Here is a 23,311-nt window from a genome sequence, read left to right as displayed (position 1 = left end):
GTGATCAGCAATAGTTGCAGGCAAATTGTTTTCGGCAACAAATTGGCAGAATAAAATCTCCACTTTTGTCACTTTTCATTCTGCAGACTTCATCTTTATGACCAGTGTTATTAATCTTACTTTTAAAAAGTAATTAGTTACAAATGACTTCTCTCAAAAAGTAATTGAGTGAGTAACTCAGTTACCTAATTGTAAGAGTATTTAGTTACTTGGTAAAGTAACTCGTCTTACCTTTCATGTTTTTTTTTTGTTTTTTTTTCAAAAACGAAAACAACAAAAAAAGTAATATTTGCTATGTTTGGAAGTCAAGTTAAATAAACGCTTAATAGAACTTTCGTTTTGGCCATTTATTTTCATTAACTTAAACGTTATAATCAGTTACGGCTACCATTATCTTCTACATTGTCAAAAAGAAAGAGAAGAAAAGTTGATCATTCCTTTTTTACCTAAGCATTGTTTTCTGTTTGTGGCCCAGAAAATAACGATGATACAGTACCCCTCTTTGAGACCCAATTGTATCTCAAAGTTCCTGATTTGGTGTTTGTACCATCGTTGGAGGTTGGAGAAAGGCAAAATTTGTTTGAGCTCCTTGAGAGTCTCATCAATGACATTTTCAGAGTCTCCTCACTTGTGCCACGCCTCTCCCAGCACAGTTCCTTTCCTCACTACCAGGTATTTGCGTCTTACGTATGTACAGTTGTGGTCAAAAGTTTACATACACTTGTGAAGAACATAATGTCATGGCTCTCTTGAGTTTCCAGTTATTTCTACAACTCTGATTTTTCTCTGATAGAGTGATTGGAACAGATACTTCTTTGTCACAAAAAACATTCATGAAGTTTGGTTCTTTTATGACTTTATTATGGGTGAACAGAAAAAAGTGATCAAATCTGCTGGGGCAAAAATATACATACAGCAGCGCTAATATTTGGTAACATGTCCCTTGGCCATTTTCACTTCAATTAGGCGCTTTTGGTAGCCAGCCACAAGCTTCTGGTTGAATCTTTGACCACTCCTCTTGACAGAATTGGTGCAGTTCAGTTAAATTTGATGGCTTTCTGACATGGACTTGTTTCTTCAGCATTGTCCACAAGTTCTCAATGGGGTTTAAGTCAGGACTTTGGGAAGGCCATACGAAAACCTTAATTCTAGCCTGATTTAGCCATTTCATTACCACTTTTGATGTGTGTTTGGGATCATTGTCCTGTTGGAACACCCAACTGCGCCCAAGACCCAATCTTAGGGCTGATGACGTTAGGTTATCTTGAAGAATTTGAAGGTAATCCTCCTTCTTCATTATCCCATTTACTCTCTGTAAAGCACCAGCTCCATTGGCAGCAAAACAGCCCCACAGCATAATACTACCACCACCGTGCTTGACGGTAGGCATGGTGTACTTGGGGTTAAAGGCCTCACCTTTTCTCCTCCAAACATATTGCTGGGCATTGTGGCCAAACAGCTCGATTTTTGTTTCGTCTGACCACAGAACTTTCCTCCAGAAGGTCTTATCTTTGTCCATGTGATCAGCAGCAAACTTCAGTGGAGCCTCAAGGCGCCGCTTTTGGAGCAAGGGCTTCCTTCTTGCACGGCAGCCTCTCAGTCCATGGAGATGCTAAACACGCTTGACTGTGGACACTGACACCTGTGTTCCAGCAGCTTCTAATTCTTGGCAGATCTGCTTTTTGGTGATTCTCGGTTGAATCTTCACCCTCCTGACCAATTTTCTCTCAGCAGCAGGTGATAGCTTGCGTTTTCTCCCTGATCGTGGCAGTGACAAAACAGTGCCATGCACTTTATACTTACAAACAATTGTTTGCACTGTTGCTCTTGGGACCTGCAGCTGCTTTGAAATGGCTCCAAGTGACTTTCCTGACTTGTTCAAGTCAATGATTTGCTTTTTCAGATCTATGTATGTATATTTTTGACCCAGCAGATTTGATCACTTTTTCTGTTAACCCATAATAAAGTCATAAAAGAACCAAACTTCATGAATGTTTTTTGTGACAAAGAAGTATCTGTTCCAATCAGTCTATCGGAGAAAAATCAGAGTTGTAGAAATACCTGGAAACTCAAGAGAGCCATGACATTACGTTCTTCACAAGTGTATGTAAACTTTTGACCACAACTGTATATGCTTTCTTTTAATCATTCAGATTTTTTAATTGTTGTAGAATATTGCCGAGCCTTCTCATTCATTCAAGAGCATTCTGAACTAATTGGCTGCCACTGACGGTGAAATGACTAAAAACGATTTAAGGACATTGCACTCTGACCCACAGGCCGAAATGGAAGGCATGACTGACTTGGCAGATATGCGTGTTCTCATCATGGAACGCGTGAAAAGCGTCATGACGACTTGCTGCGTATTCCGCAATTCATTGGAATGCTATAGATATCTCTATGTAGACGACAGAAAGGAATTCCTGCACCATTTCCTACGATATAGCAGTGTTTTGACCAGCCAGGAGGTGGCGACTCAATCTGAAGAGAGGCCACCAACACTGGATGATTTTAAACAGCAAGTGGATAGGTCAGTGCTTTTATTCTATGCTTGTTTTAATAAGTGATTGTGAAAACAAATCTGGATTTAATCTTGTTTTCACTGTGATTCAGATATGAGAAGCTCTATGATGAGGTGCAGAGTCTAGAGCCAGTGCATGTATTCCACCGTTGGATGATTGTAAACGGCCGCAGCATGAAGATTGCCCTGCTCAATATCATCAAGAAATGGAGTTTCATGTTCAAGCAACACCTTATTGACCACGTAACTAACAGGTGCAACAAGAATTTATTTACAATTGTTGTTTCTATTTGATTCTAGTACTGCTGCATGATTTACCACTGCATCATATATTGCATGGCTTTTTAGTCACAGTTCAGAAAGAGTAATTAAGTGGTCTACATGTCAGTATTTTCCAGATTTTCAGACTATAAGCCACTACTTATTTCACTCATTTTAAATCCTGGGGTTTATAGTCCTGTGCGGCTTATTTGTTGATTTATTTGGGTTAATAGGTAACCCTTAATTTGACAGTTGCATCATAAGACTGTAATAAGACCGTTATAATTATGACATGAGACTATAATAGTTATTACTGAATGCTTATGACAGATGTCGTGACGTGTCAGCCGGCAAATTATGTCACTAACTCCATTTATCTCCAGCTCGGATCTTTTACATCCATTCAAAAGTGAGATAATTTATCAGATGACACTAAATAACATCTGTTACATGACAGAGTGTAAGATGTGCTTTAATGGTTTTGCACAATAACAGTATTTACAATAATTAAACCAATTATGTGTGTTTAAAACTAGGTGTTATGATTGTTTTCTCATGTAACAGTCTATTCGCTTGTGCTTTAGTGCTTACGCAATGAAAAGAGTAAAGTTTCTGTTTTCAGTAAACGTCACCATAATGTTTCATTCTAGTTTCTGTTCTCAGTAAATGATACAATAACAGCTATTTCTCGGTAAACAAAACTTACGCATGTGAAATGAATGCTCTCCCACTGGTCAATAAAAGGCTGCGCTCCCCAGGGGAAAGTTAGAGAAGCTTGTTGTGAGCCACTCGCTCCGCATCAACCTTCCTCCTGACGGCCGTCAGCGTAAAACCTTATCTCTGTCTCCGTTCTGATTCTCTCTCCGCCCTCCCTCAGGTCCTTTATTACTTTCTTAGTACAATAGTAAGTTTAGACCCAACACAGAGTCATTTCATAATTATGATTGTAGAATAAGTCTTATGGCGCCACTGTCAAGTAAAGTGTTACCAAATACCATAACTAACAATTAATGAAACAACTGGAACAGTAACTGAAGAATTAATTAGCAGAGACCATGAATTTTGAATGTTATTTATATGTGTAGCGCTGCAATGCATGCTAGGAAGCATGTTTAACGATATCAGTGTTGACAGCAGGTGGCTGAAGAGCTAGACTGTTTCCCACAAGGGAGCAGTGATGGCCAAATGAAGCTTCTTGAAGCAATGAAGCTTTGCAGCTAATTGGTTCAACGCTTCATGGTGGTCCATTTGGTCTTGTGACAGTCTTATGTTGCCGCTTTCAAATACATTGTTACCAGTTAATATCTTTTGGTGTAAATACCCCATAATACAGTGAGGACAGCTGCGATTTATAGTCCAGTGTGGCTTATCTATGAACAAATGTCGTGTTTGTGTCTAATTTGGCTGGTGGCGGCTTATAGTCCGAAAATTACAGTAGACGTGAATCACAGGGACTCGGACTCGAATCGAATCGACTTACAATTTCGATGATTCGCAACTTGACTCGGTCTTGAAGAAATTAAAAAAATGCAGACTTGGACTCGACTCGCTTGAGCTGGAAGGGTCTGAGACTTGTGACTCGACTCGACTTATGAGGCAATGCACCAAGACTCAACAAGTTGACTCAAAACACTTGGATTGTAGATTGGTTCTCAACTACCAGTTATCCGCTTGGTCGCCTTGGCCGTTCCCACCACGCCCTCATGGAACATCATGGCAATCAATTTAGTGCGGACTGAGACAGCCGACGTATCATTGCAAGTTCAGCTGTGCCAGTTCCTAAGGCAATTAATTTTGTTCACAAAAACTTCCATTCCGATGGAAAACGTCGAAACGCAACATGCAAGAGCTGCAATGCCAATATTTGCGACAATGAGGGCCCAACGTCAAACTGCGAAGTTTCATTTTTTCTTTACATTGACAATAAGGTTTCCCTGATAGATAAACCTGAGTTCTTTATGGGTGGACTGGGGAACAATGATGAAGGCCTTGACTCATCTTCACAACCTGAAGGAGTACCTTTTCTCGTATTTACCGATCGACTGCTTGAATTACTCTAATATAATCAATCAGGGAATTGTATCGTTTCTCGTATTTACTGTTTGACTGTTTGTATTACTCTAACACAGGGGTTCCCAACCTATTCCACTAAGGCACACTGTGGGTGCAGGATTTCATTCTTACCAAACAAGATGACAACACTTTTTCCCCAATCTGGTGTTTTACAAGTGCAATCAGTTGATTGCAGTCAGGTGTGGCTTGTTTTAGCAGAAGCCTCATTGGTTCAACTGTCTCTGCTGGATCGGCTGGAACAAAAACCAGGACCCACAGTGTGCCTTGAGGACTGGGTTGAAAACCCCTGCTCTAACACACCCAATATAAAATAAATAACACTTATACCATCGTTTAAAGAAAACAACCAGACTATATGGCACAACAGATGCATGACGCTTTCTTATCACGGAAGCCTAACGTGTGCGTCATGCAACTGACTGCCCAAGATTGACGCTGACAAGCTCACGTCTGCACCACCAACTCTTGCAATTAGTTCTCCCGGACAGTCCAGAACAAATGGTGGGACGCCCTGTCCCAACACAAGGAACACTGGAGAACGCCCGATATCCAACTAATAATATGACTGACAAGACTCCAAGAGCCTCTTCGAGGCTAAGGTGGAAAAATCCACAACCCTCGTTGCCCTGACAACAGTAACTCCCGAATCATCCTGTCCAATCCACAAATAGACAATGATCTTAAACAACGCCCAAACACACCCACGGCCGGCCCAGCGAGAGCCTTCAAAAGACTGAATGTTTAACTAAGGTTTGTCATTTTTCTCGGGAACCTTTTATTGACGTGTGATAGGGTGACCTTGCCTCCTCGCCTGAGTCTGTTTCTGTTTCGCCTTGCCGTTTGATCGCTGTTGACCTGAATAAATTGTGCTCCGAAAGGGTTAAGACTAGGCATGTGCCGGTTACCGGTTTCACGGTTTACCGTGGTGTGAAAACGTCGCGGTTTCAAAACCACAAAAATTTTCCGTCAGACCGTAGTACGGTATTCGCTATTTTTCTTGTGTCAAAAATGCAGTCAGAAGCGGCTTGGCACAGCAGCGCTCACCCCCTCCTGTTTGTTGCTGTGTGTGAAAGTGACGCTATTGGCTAGCCAGCCAGCTAACCCAAAAACAAATACTCCACATATAAGGCGTACTGTTCTTCAATTTATTGAGCTCTCAAATCGTGGTAAGTGTAATATACAAAATGAATACATTTAAAATGTTGTACAATTAGATTTTTCCATGTGAGTAGCTTCAACAGATTAGCACCATGGAAAAAGTTCGCCAAAAACAAAACACACATTTTCCTTTCAAATTCAATATAAAAACTAACTAAAAGCTTACAAAGATGATTGTTAGCCTAGGCTTACCTGGGAGAGCAACTTCGTTGAGTGTGACAGCCGCAGAGTGAGAAAACAAGCTTGAGTCGCTTGAATGAAGGGGAAAAAGTGATAGCGTCAAAGATCGCTAATTGCGAAAGATGACCTTGCCCTAAGCACAAATCCACGTTCGCTGGATCAAGAAGAGGTCTCACTCCCAATGTTTTATTTTTTATTTTTTAGATGAAACCTTTCCACAACAATATTGACATTTTAACTAACTTATACATTTTTAAGTAACTTATGAATTCCTTATGTTCTTTTTAACAAAAAGGCATGACATCATGTAGACTAGAGTTGACACATTGGCTGAAAATGGCGAAACTTCACTTGAGCCTTTCCACCCTCCAAAAAAAAGTCATGCTGTATAAATTTCTAATAAATTTTATTCAGAAGTGTTTTTACTTTTTTATAGAAATTATTTTGTTCTTGCTCTAATCTTGAGCAACTTGAGCTGTGGCTGTGAGTATAGTCTATAAGTTATATTTAGTTTAATTTTATTTAAAATATTTTTTAATTGATTATTTATTTTAACCATATATTCATGTTCCAATTTGCAACTATGGTCTGAAAAAAAAAATCCTGTTCAATGGAAAAAAGTTTTTTTTTTTTTTTTAACCCATACATCTCAAAATTTTTTGGAGCTATAATTGCAATACCGTGATACCGTGAAACCGCGGTATTTTTGCTCACGGTTATCGTACCGTCAAAATATCATACCGGCACATGCCTAGTTAAGACTAAGGAGAACGCGTGGAGTTTGGCCTTTTGGCCGGGATGTCGGAATCCCGCCGTCCGACCTGTGCAATTCCGGCAGTCTAGCTAAAAGGACAGATTCCTTCAAACCTTTGACCTAACACGACTCGTCTTTACAACCTTTGACCTGACTCGGCTCGACTCGACATGACCTCGAGACTCGACTGGACCTGACAAAACCTTGTGACTTGTCTCAACTTGCCCTCAACAGGTAAGACATACTTGTGACTCGGATCCTCGTGACCTGTGCAATACTCTGATATTTTAATCGGGTTTGTTGTCATGCCACAGTGTTATCTATGTTTTGTACATTAATCTATGATTTCAGGAGATTCCCCATTTTATGCTTATTGTACTTAAATCTGTTCTCCAGTTTATCAGATCTTGAGAATTTCATCATCATCACTGAGACCGGCCTGGACCAACAAGTAAAGGAAGGCGACTACGAAACCCTGGTAGACGTTATGGGCCACCTGCTGTCTGTCAAGGACAGACAACACACGACAGATCTAATATTTGAACCACTACAACAAAGCATTGCCCTGCTAAAGGAGTATGAACAGGAACTCCCTGATGCTGTACACAAGCAGTTCGAAGTAAGCACCCATTATTCCGTCATCTCAGATTTACGGTATGATATGGTGCTGTGTTTTACTTTTAATGCAAAACTTGTTTGTCTTAAAACCTCACACATTCTCAGTGCCCATCCATCTTTGCTGTCTTTTTATCCAGGAGTTGCCAGAAAAGTGGAACAACATTAAAAAGAAGGCTACGCTCGTCAAACAGCAGGTGGCACCTCTGCAGGCCATTGAAGTGGCGAGTTTGCGAAGAAAGTGCGCTTCGTTTGAAGTGGAGCAACACACCTTCAGGGAGCATTTTCGCAACAATGGACCCTTCAGGTAACGATGACTAGCCGCTTTCGGACTGGAGGAACCGGAGTACTTAGTTTCCATAAATATAGGCCTCTCCAGTAGTTAAAGGAGCAATCCTTCGCCAGGCAGTCGTGTTTGCACATGGGTATTGCGCCAGATACAAACTGCTGTGACTTTGTCGTCTGCGCCAGTGACAGATTATTTACTCGCCACACCCACCTCTGGCAAAATCAAACCGCGAAAACAAAGCTGAACAGAAAAAAACGCAATGGAAGCAGTCCATAACACACCGGCAATTCTTGCATGTTTGAAAGGAATAGTTTCCATCCGCAGGCAAATCCAGTGTCAAACGACCAGTGTTGTCAGTAACACGTTAGTTAGTAACGCGTTACTGTAATCTGATTACTTTTTTCAGTAACGAGTAACGCGTTCATTTTTCTACGCCAGTAATCTAATGAAAGTTAGTTTCCTTAGTGTCTCTGCGTTACTATTTTTTCATTGCCTCATAACGTATGTAGAATGAAGAATATTGTAGTCATGTACGAAGAGCATTTTGAATAGAAAATGCTAAAATAAAATGTTCCCGGTACGTGTTTCCATGACAACCTCTTAGCTATTTCCTGTTTTGGTCCCGCGTCACATGTGTCGTGGGACTGAATGCGTGGGCTAGGCGGGTGGAGATTTGAGCCGAGTGTTGAGACGTTGCGAGGGAATGTTGATCGGTGGATATCCATGAATGAAGGTGAGTATTTTTCCTTCATTCTGGAGGGTATCAGAAAAAGGTTGGACCCCCTACATGCGCGGCCGTTTCGTAGCTTTGCAGTAGCAACGACGGGCAGTCATCGCTCCAAGTTGGCAAGCAGTGTTTACATCATATGCGTGTTGCACATTTATGCCGTGAGGCGATGTGTTCGTTTAGCATCTGTGGGATGTGTTGTAAGTCTGATTGAGTTTAAAGTGCTTAGTTGCCGCCAAATTTTGTGGCCAAACTGACCGCGTGTGCGTTGAGAGGAGTACTTCCGGGTTGCGCACGCCCATCCGCGCCCGCCACCCCCTTTGCAATTTTGTGCAGTCAGTTTGCATTGTTTTACATTGGCACTGATATGCTGTTAACTAGGGTTGTTCTGATCATGTTTTTTTGCTCCCGAGCCGATCCCGATCGTTTTAAAATTAAAATTAAAAAAAGGCTCCAAAGGCTGCCAAAATTGGCTCTACTCATTTCACGCTGCCTTTTAGCGCTATATATAGGTAAAACGGTGCCATTACAGATTGAACGCGACAATGCATGAGTGGGCCGTGCAGCACATGCATTAATTGCGTTAAATATTTTAACGTGATAAGTTAAAAAAAAAAAATTATTACCACCGTTAACGGGATAAATTTGATAACCCTACTTTAAGCCTTAATTAAAGACTCTGGATGAGTGTAACATATTATGTCTGTAACGTTAAATACAATTAGAAAACGATTTATTTAAAATATATATATATATTTAAAAAAGGCATGTCCGATATTTTTTTGCCGATTCCGATCTCTAATTATAACTCACACTAACTTTTATTTTTTTAAAGAACTACAATTCTTTCTGTCCGTGGTTCCCTTTAAAAGTTAAATGCTTTTGCACTAGATCTCCAAGTTGCATGGACTTCATGATTATAAATACTTAATGCGCAGTGCTCATGCCAAAAAGCATCGCATCTCTTTCTAAAAATACATTCCCGAAATTACTAAAATCTGATCAAAAACCTCTTTGCTTGTTCTAGACTTGTGCTGGTCTAGATTAGGGATATGCAGTGCATGATAGCATTCTTTCGTAAAATACTGTATGAAGGCAATATTCATTACATATTAGCTAGTATGTGTCTGCAAAGCAGTCACCTTTCCCTTTGTTTTCAGTCATAAAGGATTGTTTTCATGAGGATCTTACATCTGACAAGGCTAATTGAATCTTAGGATAATGATAATTAATTAGTAGGTCGAGGCGCTTATTCATAATATCTCATCGTCACATTAGTTATGTCTGTAATTGGGCTCCTACTAGCATGGTGATTACGAACCATTCATGCCTTGGAAGTCCTTTTTAATTGTACTTTGCAATCAGTGATGAGGAAACTGGTCTTGGTATGCTGCACGCAATTCTGGGTTGTGGCAGTCGTACCGGTATTACCGGAACAAGACCTCCACCAGGGTTAATGTGGACCTGTTTGCATCTGTCCAGATCTGAAGCCAAGACTCCTCACCAGATGTTGGACACTTTCCACTGGCAGATCCAAAAACAAGAGGAAGTGATGGCCTCCCTAGTGGAGTCTGCCAACCTGTTTGAGGTGAACGTCCCTGAATACAAACAGCTCCGTCAATGCAGGTAAAGACCCTAAGGTTGATAAAAGTGAAATGCTTGCCAAATGTGGCACTAATGAGCAATTAAATCGGTGACCCTGATTTATATTCACACTCTGAATATGGTTGGATTCACTTTATCTCCTGTTCTTCATCCCTGAGGCGTGAGGTAGGCCTGCTGAAAGGGCTGTGGGACATGATCACTGTAGTGGAATCCAGCATGGCAGCATGGAAAATGACTCCCTGGAGGGAGATTCATGTGGAGGACATGGAGCTGGAGTGCAAATGCTTCTCAAAAGATATTCGAGGGCTGGATAAGGAGGTAAGGCGGGGAGATAAGACTGTGGAACTAATCGGATGGGTAAGGTAACCTAAAGGTGTGAAAATTGGTGGCAAGCAGAAATGACTTCTACAGTATTTCCATGTAATGTATTAATGTATATCCACAAAACATGAAGCTATGGAGAGGTATGTCACCTCCGTGAAGTTGGCTCACCATCAGACGCAAATTTATATAAAAATAATGTCAATAGTTTGTGCTGTAAAATGTTTTGTTTGTGTTGCTATTGTTTTTGAGCTATTTACAGCGGAATGAAAAAGTATCTGAGCCTTTATAACATGTATGGGTTTTCATATTTTAGAGAGGATAGCATGCAAACAATGCCAGAAGGGGGGAAAAATAAGTAAGTGAACCCTCTGCCTTAGGAGACCTAAACAGCAATTGAAACCAGTTTTTACCAAACAATTTAAGTCAAGTGTTTGCTCAATCACTGATGAGTGGTTTAAAGCTGCCCTGCCCACTATAAATAACACACCTGGTAAGAATTGTCCTTATGAGAAGCATTGTCTGATATGCATCATAGCTCAGTCAAAATAGCTGTCTGAAGACCTGCGATCAAGGATTGCTGATTTGTTATATAGCTGGGAAAGAATACAAATCTCTAAAATTTTGGATGTTCATCAATAGACAGTCAGAGAAGTTGTATATAAATGGAAAAAGGCACTGTTGCTTCTCTCCCAAAGAGTGGCCGTCCACCAAAGATGACGCCAAGAGTTCAGCGCAGAATACTCAGAGAGGTAAAAAAAGAACGCTAGCGTGTCAGCTAATGAGTTCCAGAAATCACTGGCACAGTCCAATATCTCTGTGCACACATCAACTATATGTAAAACTATGGCCAAGAATGGTGTTAATGAGAGGACTCCACGGAGGAAGCCTCTGCTGTCTAAAAAAACAATGTTGCTCGTTTAATATTTGCAAAAAGGCACTTGGACACTGCACAGAAATTTGGCAAAAATATTTTGTGGAATGTTGAAACCAAAGTTGAATTGTTTGGGAATAACACACAACGTCATATGTGGAGGAAAAATGGAACCGCTCATCAACATCAGCACCTCATCCCCACCGTGAAGCATGGTGGAGGGAGCCTTATGATTTGAACTCCACTGAAGTTTTGGCAAAATATTTTGTGGACTGATGAAACCAAAGTTGAATTGAGTAGCACAACGTCATGTGGGAAGGAAAAATGGAACAGCTCCCCAACATCAACACCTCATCCCCACCGTGAAGCATAGTGGAGGGAACATTTGGTGCTGTTTTGCTACCTCAGGGCCTGGACAACTTGCAATCATTAATGGAAGAATGAATTCCAAAGTTTATCAGGATGTTTTGCTGGACAACCCGAGGCCGTCTGTCAGACAGTTTAAGCTAAGAAGAGGATGAATGCCGCAACAGGACAATGATCCAAAACACAGAAATAAATCAACTTCAGAAGGGTTTCATAAGAACAAAATACACGTTGTGGAGTGGCCAAGTCAAAGTCCAGACTTCAACCCCATTGAGATGCTGAGGCATGACCTAAAGAGGGCGATTCATGCCAAACATCCCAGGAATCTGACTGAACTAAAGCAGTTTAGTAGAGAAGAATAGGCCAAGATTAGTCCTGATCGTTGTGCCAGACTGATCTGCAGCTACAGGAAGCGTCTGGTTGAAGTTATTGCTGCCAAAGGGGGGGGCACAAAATATGGAATGTGATGGTTCATGTATTTTTCCCACTTCTGTCATTGTTTGCATGCTATCCTCATTAAAATATGAAAGCCTATCAATGTTTGGGTGGTTTTAGTTAAAGCACACACTGTTTTCTCATCTGTGTCATTTTGACAAAGATCAGATCACATTTGATGGGGATTTTATGCAGAAATGTGAGAAATTCCAAAAGGTTCAGATGTTTTCATACCACAGTACAATTCTTTTTCATTAAATCTGAGGTCAACTAGCCCCACATTTTGATTAAAAATGGCCAAAAATTGTGTCAATTTTGCTGCTACCATTTTGTAAATATTAAGCTCTTAATTTGTAGTGATGACATCACGCAGTCCCCCCATCTAAGGCGGAACGAAACCTCAACCTCAAACCTAAATGTTCAGGGGTGTTTTCTTGCCCTTCACACAGACAATCAATAGATCCCAGTGATTGACCTCTAGTTACCGTATTTTTCGGACTACAAGTCGCTCCTGAGCATAAGTCGATCCAGCCATAAAATGCCCAACGAAGAGAAAAAAAACATATACAAGTCGCACCGGAGTATAAGTCGAATTTTTGGGGGAAATTTACTTGATAAAATCCAACACATAGAACAGACATGTCATCTTGAAAGGCAATTTAATATAAAAATACAATAGAGAACAACATGCTAAATAAATGTACAGTGTACAGTGTATGAACAACGAAATGTGAATATACTGTCCTACGTTACGGCTTGGTCCTGGCTATACAGCGAACTCCCAAAAGACAATGTTGGACGTCCGTATAATTTGCTGAATCAATTTGGTCCTCGATAGAAAACAGGTTCGCATCAACGTAAATAAATGATAATTAGGTACTATTAGTAATAAGTAACAGGTTAGCATGCGTTCGCTATCATTAGCACATCGTTCAAACAACCACACAACTGGCTCTAAGTGTCCGATCGCGGGTGGAAAACGCACAACAACAACAGAAAAGATGATACACGCAGGCGTTGCCTCTGTAGAGATGATTTAAAAGCAAAAACAATGAAAGTAGGTTCGCAGCCGTCTATTCTCTCTTGCTAACTCGCCCACTCACTCACTTACTCACTCAGAGCTACGTAGCTGTCCGTCTTCTTCTGGCGTGTGAGCACTCTTCTTCACTTAAACAAGTGCGAGTGCGCCCTCACGTGGGCGTTAAAGCGCCACAAACTAAATGCATCCATTTCAAGATAAAAAAGTCAATAATACAATTGAACATAGGCAGAACGCGAACGTGGCTATATAGCTATAAAGAGTTATTCAGATAACTATAGCATAAGAACATGCCAACAACTTTACAAAACCATCAGTGTCACTGCAAAACACCAAAATAACATGTGAAATTATATCACAATGTGTTAATAATTCCACACATAAGTCGCTCCTGAGTATAAGTCGCACCCCCAGCCAAAATATGAAAAAAAACGCGACTTATAGTCCGAAAAATACGGTACTCATGAAGTTATTATTAGCTGAATAATGCCATGGGAGTTGAAAGCAAATAATCCTTCGAGGTTTCTTCAATGCACACTCACAAAACTAAATTAGTGTATTATAATCTTTCTGTGTTTCGAACATATTTGGCCAAAAAAGATGATTTTGAGTGTTGCTTTCTGGGACATTTGTAGATAAGAGCATGGGAGCCCTTCACATTTTTGGACAACAAGGTAAAGAATCTCCTCATTTCCCTGCGGGCAGTGGCAGAGCTCCAGAATCCGGCCATACGAGTGAGACACTGGCATCAATTAATGTCCGCTACTGGCGTTTATTTCACCATGGACCAGGTTTGTGATCCTTTTCTATTTTTTACCATGAGAATGAAGTGATTATTTTATACATTCATTCATCCGTGTAATTTATGAGTAACAAAGTCTCCTATTTTAATGCATACATTGCACTACCCTCCACACACAATCCCATCACGGTGCTGGGTAATGCCTGCCAGTCGGGGACCTGGCAGCTGCAGTAATAGGGCGGTAGGTGGGTCCCACACTTTTCTCTATAGCGTGGCTCCAGGGGCGTGACTTCATCTTCACCTGGGTTGGGAGGTTGTGGTTCTGGTAGCTAGCCTACCCGCGGCAGCTTCTCTGCGCTCTCAGACTTCCTTCTCCCCCTCTGTTTTCTGCCCGGGTATCATCGTTGGGCCCTGGCATGGGTTGCTGGCTGAGTGCTGGTGGGTGGGCTGGGTGTTACCCATAGTGGGCCGTTGGGGTCCTGCGGTGTGCCGTGTCAGTTGTGGGGGTTGCGTCGGAGGTTGGTTCAGTGGTGTGTCCCCTTGTCTCTTCCCTGAAGGCTGGCTAATGGGGGCGTGGATGGTCCCTTTGCTGGAGCGGCGGGAGGGATGGGCTGCTTTGGCTCAATCCCCCAATGGCTGGGGAGTGGCCGAGGCAGCCACAGTAATAGGGCGGTTGGTGGGTCCCACACTTTTCTCTATAGTGTGGCTCCCGGGGCATGACCTCCTCTTCGCCTGGGTTGTGGGGTCGGGGCTTTTGTCCCGCGCCACCCTTCTCTGTGCTCTCCTACTTCCGTCTCCCCCTCTCTTTCTGCCCGGGTATCGCCGTTGGGCCCTGGCACGGGTTGCTGGCTGAGTGCCGGTGGTTTGTCGGGGTTTTGCTCACTCCGGGTGAGGAGCCTGTCCTGCCCCGGGCATAGTGGGCTGTTGGGGTCCCACGGTGTGCCGTGTCGGTTGGGGTGTTGCGGCGTCGGTGGTTGTTTCGGTGGCATGTCCCCTTGTCCCTTCCCTGAAGGCTTGCTAATGGGGGCGCGGATGGTCCCTGGGTCCCTTTGCTGGAGCTGCTGGAGGAGGGATGGGCTGCGCTGGCTCAATCCCCCCCGTGGCTAGGGAGGGGCCGTGGCCCTGCGGCAGCCTCCACGCAGCATTACCGCTTTCCTGCAGGACTATCACACATCTAATGGGATTCAAGGATGACTGGCTCCAATTAGACACACATAAGTAGAGAGAATGTCGGTGCCAGGATTAGCGATTAGGCAGCATAGCATAGGATGTCAACATTTCCACAAGCTCAAGTGATTCACATATGATTGGGTTCTACACTTCACATTGCTAATTTGTGTACGCCCCCCATCTCTCTCCCCGGTCCCTTGCATGGTGTCCATGGGAAATACATTCGCTAATGATAACACCACTATATTCATTGGTAGTATAGGCATTCAATTTATTTCCAGTTTTTGTTTGTTCTTCTCCTCTTCTGTCTCTCCTCTTCTATTTTTCTTTCTGTCCCGCCATAACCCCTTCCTGCTCGTTGTTTTCTCCAAATAAACAAAACACTATGAATAATCACAACGGGACCAAGAAAGTCATTTGTAACTTTTTTGTTGTGCTGTCATACAATATCAATGCTTTACAACTCCCATTGAAAAAACTGGGATGCTGTACAAGAAAGAATGTAAATAAAAACAGAATACCAATATTTGTCAAAACTATTAAATGGGTATATTAAAATAGATACGCTGAGGACAAGGTCACTGACGGTGTACTGGTCCATCTGCCTGACTTTGGCAGAAGCATTGCAGAGATATTTTAACACTTAAACACTATATTACTGTAGAGCTCCGCACATCATCCTATCTTTCTGTTTGACCACCACGCCCTCTAGAGGCACAGGTTTGGCTGCATCCCCCTAAGCTCCGCCCCTGAAACAGTTGTTTTATGAGCATTGCTCAACTTTCCATCAAAAAACAAACCAATCAAACTATAAAATTTAGCAGTTTAAACATTCATATCTCACCTTTTGTAGTACATTCAACTTAATATCTTGTAGGTTGAAAATGATTTGCAAGTAATTGTATTTTGGTTTTACTTATTTATTTTACAGCACAACACCTCAACTTCATTGGAATTTGTTGTTTAAAGGACAAATACTTGCCATTTGTTTTCTTAACTTGCGTCAGACTCAAGTTTTAAAGGTTATTTGATTTTGTTGGGAACAAACAAAACAGGAAACGGCTCTCGCTGACCTGCTGAAACTGAACCTACACTGTTTTGAAGAGGAGGTGAGAGGGATTGTAGACAAGGCTGTTAAGGAAATGGCAATGGAAAAAGTTCTCTCGGAGCTCAACTCTACATGGACAGGTCCAAACTAAACTTCCACGATGTCCTGCTTTCTAAAGTTTATCCTCTACTGACATGTCACATGACGCATCGCAGGTATGCAGTTCCAGTATGAGCCCCACTATCGTACCCAAATCCCACTGGTCCGTTTGGATGAGGAGCTTATCGAGACGCTGGAAGACAACCAGGTCCAGCTGCAGAACCTTATTTCTTCGAAGTATATCGCCCATTTCTTGGATGAAGTCTCATCTTGGCAAAGTAAGCTGTCTGTGGCCGATTCTGTCATCTCCATCTGGTTCGAGGTGCAACGGACATGGACCCACCTGGAGAGCATCTTCATTGGCTCTCAGGACATTCGCACACAGCTGCCTCAGGTTACTCGACTCTCTCTGTACTCTAAGTTTTTCAACATAAAATCTTAGTTTCAGGTATAAATCACTTGAACTTTTGTATTTACATGTATACCCAGATAAAGTGTTGTGGCTTTTAACCAATAATATAATAGTTGGCACTCACTGTGAGTGTTAGAACTGTGGTTACTTGACTTTTTAATTGTTCCCATGATGTCAGGGCTGAGCTTCTACCCATATGTTTATTATTATACCTTTAATTCTCCTTCTCCCATGCGGGAAGCTAAATCCCCTGGCTGTTCTCCCTTGTGGAATTGTCTGCAGGACTCTAAGTGCTTCGAAGGTATTGATGCCGATTTCAAAGAGTTGGCTAACTCATTCCATCAAACGCCCAACGTTATAGAGGCCACCAATAAATCTGGTCTGTTCAACAAACTGGAGAACATCCAGTGCAGGTGAGGGTTCAGATGAATTAGTCTTTTCCACTTTTTTTTTTTTTTTTTTAACTTGTTCCGATGTGCAGTCTGTATAAAATTGACTGGAGTTATCTGATAATGACTTTTTAACCGATATTCTGATATTGTCCAACTTAGATAAACCTTTAACGATACAGTGGTACATCGACATCCAACGTAAAATTCAATTCGCCATTTGTTTCTGCATCCGACGACATGCTCGAAATACGACAGAGCCGCAGTTTGTTTTCTCACAAGACGGACGCATGGCGATTTTTTTTGTGGGAGAAATCAACATGTGTTCCAAGAAGGTGGGTGCAGGTGGTGTAAAAAAAGGAAAAAGGTGACACTTACCATTGAAATGAAGATGGAAATGATAGAAAAATATGAGTGTGGTGTGTGGGTCCGTGAACTAGCTTGACAATACGGCCGTGAAATGTAGAACATCGCCCAAAAAATCGCGAGCTTTGTCAGGTTTTTAATAATTTTTATCAAAAGTTGTGCTACACAACGCGCCTACTGTCCGCCGCAGTTGACGCCAACAACAAAACATTAAAAGAGAAAGTAAAATCTCTACCTTATCTCACTGTCATATCAGCCACGCGGTGCGTTCAGGTACAGCACACAAAACACATCCGCCACATTGGAACCCGATCCAATTTACACAAATTATTATAATACTGGATTTTTATTCTGTTTTTTTATTTATATATTTAATAATTTAGGTGTTTTACTATGTGTAACTGCCATTTGTAATAGTACCAGCAGTATTTATCAAGGATTTAGTGTAGGTTTACGGGCTGTGGAATGAATTAATGGAATTATAATGTATTCTTATGGGAAAATCTTGCTCGACATACGACCATTTCAACTTACAAGGTCCTGGAACGAATTAACTTCATATGTAAAGGTACCACTGTATATGCGGTCGTGGACTGAACATATTACGGCTAATTGTATCGTGATGCCCACTGGATGCTTTAATCATGATAAATGTAACAACTTTCCAAATCAACATTCTGTGAAAAATGAGTGCAATTTCAACCGAAGTTATGGAAAAAGTGCTTATATTTTACCACTATATTTATTGTTGATTTCAAACTGGCGCAAAAGTACCTGAGCTGAGCCTCAGACGGTATAAAAAAAAAAAATTAATACATGAGGATCTAAGTACAGCAAAACAACAAATGGCCAACTTACATAGCAAAAGTATAGCAAAATGTTTTTTTTTTGTTTTTTTTTTTTAAATGCAACTTTTTTTATTACAATACTCTTAAGAAATGGTTCAAACACATATTCCCACAAAAAAACGGCTAAATATACCTATAAATTAAATTATGAATGCATTAAGAAAAGCACTTATGTAAGGGTTTTTTTGTAGCTCCAGACATTTATTTTATTTTATTTTTTGGTCCAATACATTTTGGTTTGCCGACCCCTGGACTAGTCCAATCAATGTATTGTCAATGAGTTTTTCCTAAAACACAGTTTGCTGTGCTTTTGCACATTTTTTTACTATTTTATTACTTTCCTTAGTGACTATTTCTGTCTGGTAAAGCAGTCGTTATATGTAATGAGTTTATAATTCATTATTTTTCGATCATTTATTGTTCCTTTAATTTTTGCACCACAGGTGCAAATTATCTGCTCACATAACAAATCCCATGCATCTTAGTTTGGAGACATCTATTGGTCAATAAGCATAACTGCTGTGCTAAGCTATGACCAGCCTTTGTACAAAGGCAGAAGGCCTCTACATTCATTTTGAAGGCAACATGCATATTAGCCCAAAACAGATAATGAAAAACCGATGTCGATATTGTCAGATATCATTTTAAAATGCTTTGATTGGCCGATATGATTGACACATTAATGCAAAGACATGCTGCTGTGTGCATTGTGCTTACCTTTACAGGCTATCCCTGTGTGAAAAGGCTTTGGCAGAGTATCTGGACATCAAGCGGCTGGCCTTCCCTCGCTTTTACTTCATCTCTTCAGCTGATCTCTTAGACATTCTTTCTAACGGGACCAACCCACACCAGGTGGTTGCATTAATTATTTTTTTCAAAAGCAGAGCAATTATTTGTTTATGCAGTTTGGTCCGTTCCAAGTATTAAAAACTAGCAAACATCGCCGGTTGACGCAAGCTTTGGGAAACAAAATTTGATTGGCTACAGCTATTAGTTTTATGACTGACCTCAAATTGAGCTCAGTGACATTATTAGCCAGGAATTGCAACGAACAAAGTAGAGCTGTTACATTAAATGTGTTAATGTTACTATAAATCTATTTCTTTGAATGCTGGCCATCTGTATGAAATACTGCATAAATCATTCAGGAACCACTTCTAAAGTTTACTGTAGCAGTAATTAGTATTTAAATTAATTCTACCTCACATAGCACTGTGACACATGTTGCCACAACTCTGTTTCACAATTACATTTCAACTAGTGCTGTCAAATTTATCGCGCTAATGGGCAGTAATTAATTTTTTAAATTATTCACATTAAAATATTTGACGCAATTAATGCATGCACTGAATGACCCGTTCATGCGTTGCCTCAGACATTTTACAATGACGCCGTTTTAGCACATTGAGAGCGAAAAGGCAGAGAAATGCGAGCGGACAAAGGCGTTCATTGGACTGCGCCTTTTATTGGCTTAAGCTTTGGCAACTCTTTTTAACAATTATAAGTATTGTCGTGAACGACGTGGGGAAGAATGACAGTAAACGATCTTTTTCTTAACACGCTTAATTAAACACAACGCAGAACATGCTGTATACCATTTGCAGCCACCACTGAGAGTCATGGTTGCCCAACTTCCCATCATGCATTTGGGCGGAACAGTTAAGTCGCTACAGTATCATTTAGTGAAAGCGCAACAAAAATAAGATTCCTTTATCTTACAGGAGACAATTTTAAATTAAAACACTTAATCAAACACAATGCAGAACATACTGTATACCATTTTCAGCCACCACTGACAGTCATGGTTGCCCAACTTCCCATCATGCATTTGGGCGGAACAGTTAAGTCGCGACAGTATAACTTGGTGAAAGCACAACAAAAATAATAATCTATCTCTCACAGGAGATGTTTTTTTTTTTTGTTAACACGCTTAATTGAACACAATGCAGAACATACTGTATACCATTTGCAGCCACCATTGACAGTCATGGTTGCCCAACTTCCCATCATGCATTTGGGCGGAACAGTTAAGTCGCTACAGTATCATTTAGTGAAACCGCAACAAAAAATTCCTATCTCTCACAGGAGACGATTTTTTTCTTAACACGCTGAATTAAACACAATGGAGAACATACTGCATACCATTTGAGGCCACCACTGACAGTCTTGGTTGCCCAACTTCCCATCATGCATTTGGGCGGAACAGTTAAGTCGCTACAGTATCATTTAGTGAAAGCGCAACAAAAATAAGATTCCTATCTCTTACAGGAGACAATTTCTTAATTAGAACACTTAATTAAACACAATGCAGAACATACTGTATACCATTAGCAGCCACCACTGATAGTCATGGTTGCCCAACTTCCCATCATGCATTGGGGCGGACAGTTAAGTCGCTACAGTATAACTTAGTGAAAGCACAACAAAAATAATAATCTATCTCTCACAGGAGATGATTTTTTTGTTTGTTTACACGCTTAATTGAACACAACGCAGAACATACTGTATACCATTTGCAGCCACCATTGACAGCCATGGTTGCCCAACTTCCCATCATGCATTTGGGCGGAACAGTTACATCGCTACATTATCATTTAGTGAAAACACAACAAAAATAATATTCCTATCGCTCAAAAAAATAATGTTCACAAAAAGAAAAGCGGTCAATGCAAACAGAACTTGCATTCCGAATCAAAATAGCTATGCAAAATACACATAAAACTTACTCAGACTTTGCCTTTGCTAGATCTCTAATTAATTTAAAACTCGCCATTGACACCTTGTGGTGTATTTCAATCACTACCTTATGTCATTAAAGACACTGGAAGAACGGCAGGGAACCCATGTGACGTCCCGCTCGGCGACGTCAACAATGGCAAGCTATTAGTTTATTTTATGATTGAAAATTTTATAAATTTTATTAAAACGGAAACATTAAGAGGGGTTTTGATATAATATTACTATAACTTGTACTCAAATTTATCTATTAAGAACTACAAGTCTTTCTATCCGTAGATCCCTTCAACAGAAAGAATGTTAATAATGTTAATGCCGTCTTGTGGATTTATTGTTATAATAAACAAACACAGTACTTATGTACAGTATGTTGAATGTTTGTCTTGTGTGTGTTTACAGAAAAATATGGCTCATTTTAGAAATGGTTTGAATTGCGATGAATTACGATTAATTAATTTTTAAGCTGTGATTAACTTGATGAAGAATTGTAATTGTTTGACAGCCCTAATTTCAACTTTTTAATAGTTGTAAGAATTTCTTTTAATGGAAGTTTTCACGACCACTGGGGAAAGCAACTCAGATTCTCACATACACGCAAGACCAGCTTTGCCACCTCCACATTGACTGCGTGGAGAGCGGCAGCGGGGATTTCCCTGGAGCTCAGACAGAGAATAACACATTGATGAAGAGTCAAAGCCGGCGTAAAAGTACAGTGGAGAAAAAGTCCTCCATTCTGGCTATTGTCATCGGGAACATGAGTTCTTTGGCAAATAAAATGGATAAAGTCGGCATATCAAGAATGCAGTGGGAGTACCTGGAGTACAGTGACTTATGCCCGATTGAGATGTGGGTACAGGCGACTGATGTCTGTGTTGTTACTTGAGTTCAACATAGTTCAGACGGATGTATTTTTGACTACCATTAAATAATATATATATCTAAACAATGTACAATGAACTTTTGGCTGCCAGAATGCATCCATGTTATCTGCCAATATAACTCTTCTATTCATCATGGTGTACATTCCACCATCTGTTATAGAGGCATGGCTTGGGATAGAATTCAAGCAGCCGTTGCCAGGTTACGGAGCCTGCACCATTCATCATTTTAACAACCTCACTTTGGACACCGTTCTGCCCACTTATTAGTGGTGTTTTTCGTGGTTATTTCTGCCATCAATCTGATATCAAGTGGATACAGCCCAGTATTTTCCGATACTTTACCAATGTGTTTCAGTAATTAAGGTAGGAGTTCCTCAATCGCAATTGTTTTTCATGACCTTTACATATCAAAGTTCAGAGTCAGCTTTATTGTCAAGTATGCATGTATGTAGATGTAAAATATGCTTGATTATATGACCATTATACTCTGCGGGTTATACAAGTTTGCTCTCCCATAGCTATTATACGCACTCTCCCAAGCTATTATGAAGAATACAATTTTAGCCCATAATCATGTGCTTACATTTTTATTACCGGCAATTGCTCACATTCTGCTGATCACACAAGGTCTCAGTACTTTTCCACCAAGCTACTTCGAGTGCAAATGTGTGTTCAAAACAAAGTTATCTCGCTCGCTCAAGAGTGTGACTGTTAATTTAATCAATGAGTGTGACTGTTCATTTAATCAATGACTAGAATAAGGAATTGCCAGATCGAAAATGCCACGTTGGAAAACAGTCTTGTAACTATATTCTGCCCAGCAACAAGCCCTCAATAAAAGTCAGCAGCGCGGGGAGCTCTGAGAGAGACTTCGATGAGACGCTCTTAGTCATGTTGCCCGATCTCAGACCTTTCCCCAAACTGCAGCTTGGTAAAAGTCTACTCTCTGACTCCTGCCTCCTTATGCCCTGCCATTGTCACATCGCTCTGGGTCAACAGCTAAATTGAAGAAGGTGTTTTAGAACCAACAGTAGAATATACAGCACAGATGAAATTGCTTTCCCCTCTCCCCACGTGCAAACATACAGTATCAAAAACAGAGTATTAAAAAAATTAAATATAATAATAATAATAGATAATAATAGATACAAGTAAAATAGAAACTGGAATATATACAAACAAAAATGAATATAATATAAAATGTAATATGGTGCAAAAGATACAGTGGGGCAAATAAGTATTTAGTCAACCAAGTTCTCCTACTTGAAAAGATTAGAGAGGCCTGTAATTGTCAACATGGGTAAACCTCAACCATGAGAGACAGAATGTGGGAAGAAAAAAAACTGAAAATCATTTTGTTTGATTTTTAAATAATTTATTTCCAAATTAGAGTGGAAAATAA

General features: G+C 40.6%; 2 protein-coding genes across 2 annotated transcripts in view; both read left to right on the top strand.

Moving 5' to 3' along the window:
• dnah9 (dynein, axonemal, heavy chain 9) overlaps positions 1–7,873 on the top strand; it is a 38,360-nt gene extending 30,487 nt beyond the window's left edge. The window contains exons 18-22 of the mRNA XM_057825529.1: positions 476–672; positions 2,280–2,530; positions 2,614–2,775; positions 7,344–7,566; positions 7,703–7,873. Coding sequence (XP_057681512.1) covers positions 476–672; positions 2,280–2,530; positions 2,614–2,775; positions 7,344–7,566; positions 7,703–7,873 — 1,004 coding nt within the window. The remainder of the gene's footprint in view (positions 1–475; positions 673–2,279; positions 2,531–2,613; positions 2,776–7,343; positions 7,567–7,702) is intronic.
• A 2,201-nt stretch (positions 7,874–10,074) lies between these two features.
• LOC130909395 (dynein axonemal heavy chain 9-like) overlaps positions 10,075–23,311 on the top strand; it is a 238,714-nt gene continuing 225,477 nt past the window's right edge. Inside the window, exons 1-7 of the mRNA XM_057825789.1 lie at positions 10,075–10,204; positions 10,342–10,501; positions 13,854–14,009; positions 16,186–16,318; positions 16,394–16,671; positions 16,972–17,102; positions 19,018–19,144. Of these exons, the coding sequence (XP_057681772.1) occupies positions 10,086–10,204; positions 10,342–10,501; positions 13,854–14,009; positions 16,186–16,318; positions 16,394–16,671; positions 16,972–17,102; positions 19,018–19,144 (1,104 nt within the window). The 5' untranslated portion in view covers positions 10,075–10,085. The remainder of the gene's footprint in view (positions 10,205–10,341; positions 10,502–13,853; positions 14,010–16,185; positions 16,319–16,393; positions 16,672–16,971; positions 17,103–19,017; positions 19,145–23,311) is intronic.

Source organism: Corythoichthys intestinalis, chromosome 21 (genome assembly GCF_030265065.1).
Source record: "Corythoichthys intestinalis isolate RoL2023-P3 chromosome 21, ASM3026506v1, whole genome shotgun sequence".
Lineage (NCBI taxonomy): Eukaryota > Metazoa > Chordata > Actinopteri > Syngnathiformes > Syngnathidae > Corythoichthys > Corythoichthys intestinalis.
This window is presented reverse-complemented; position numbering and strand designations above follow the sequence as displayed.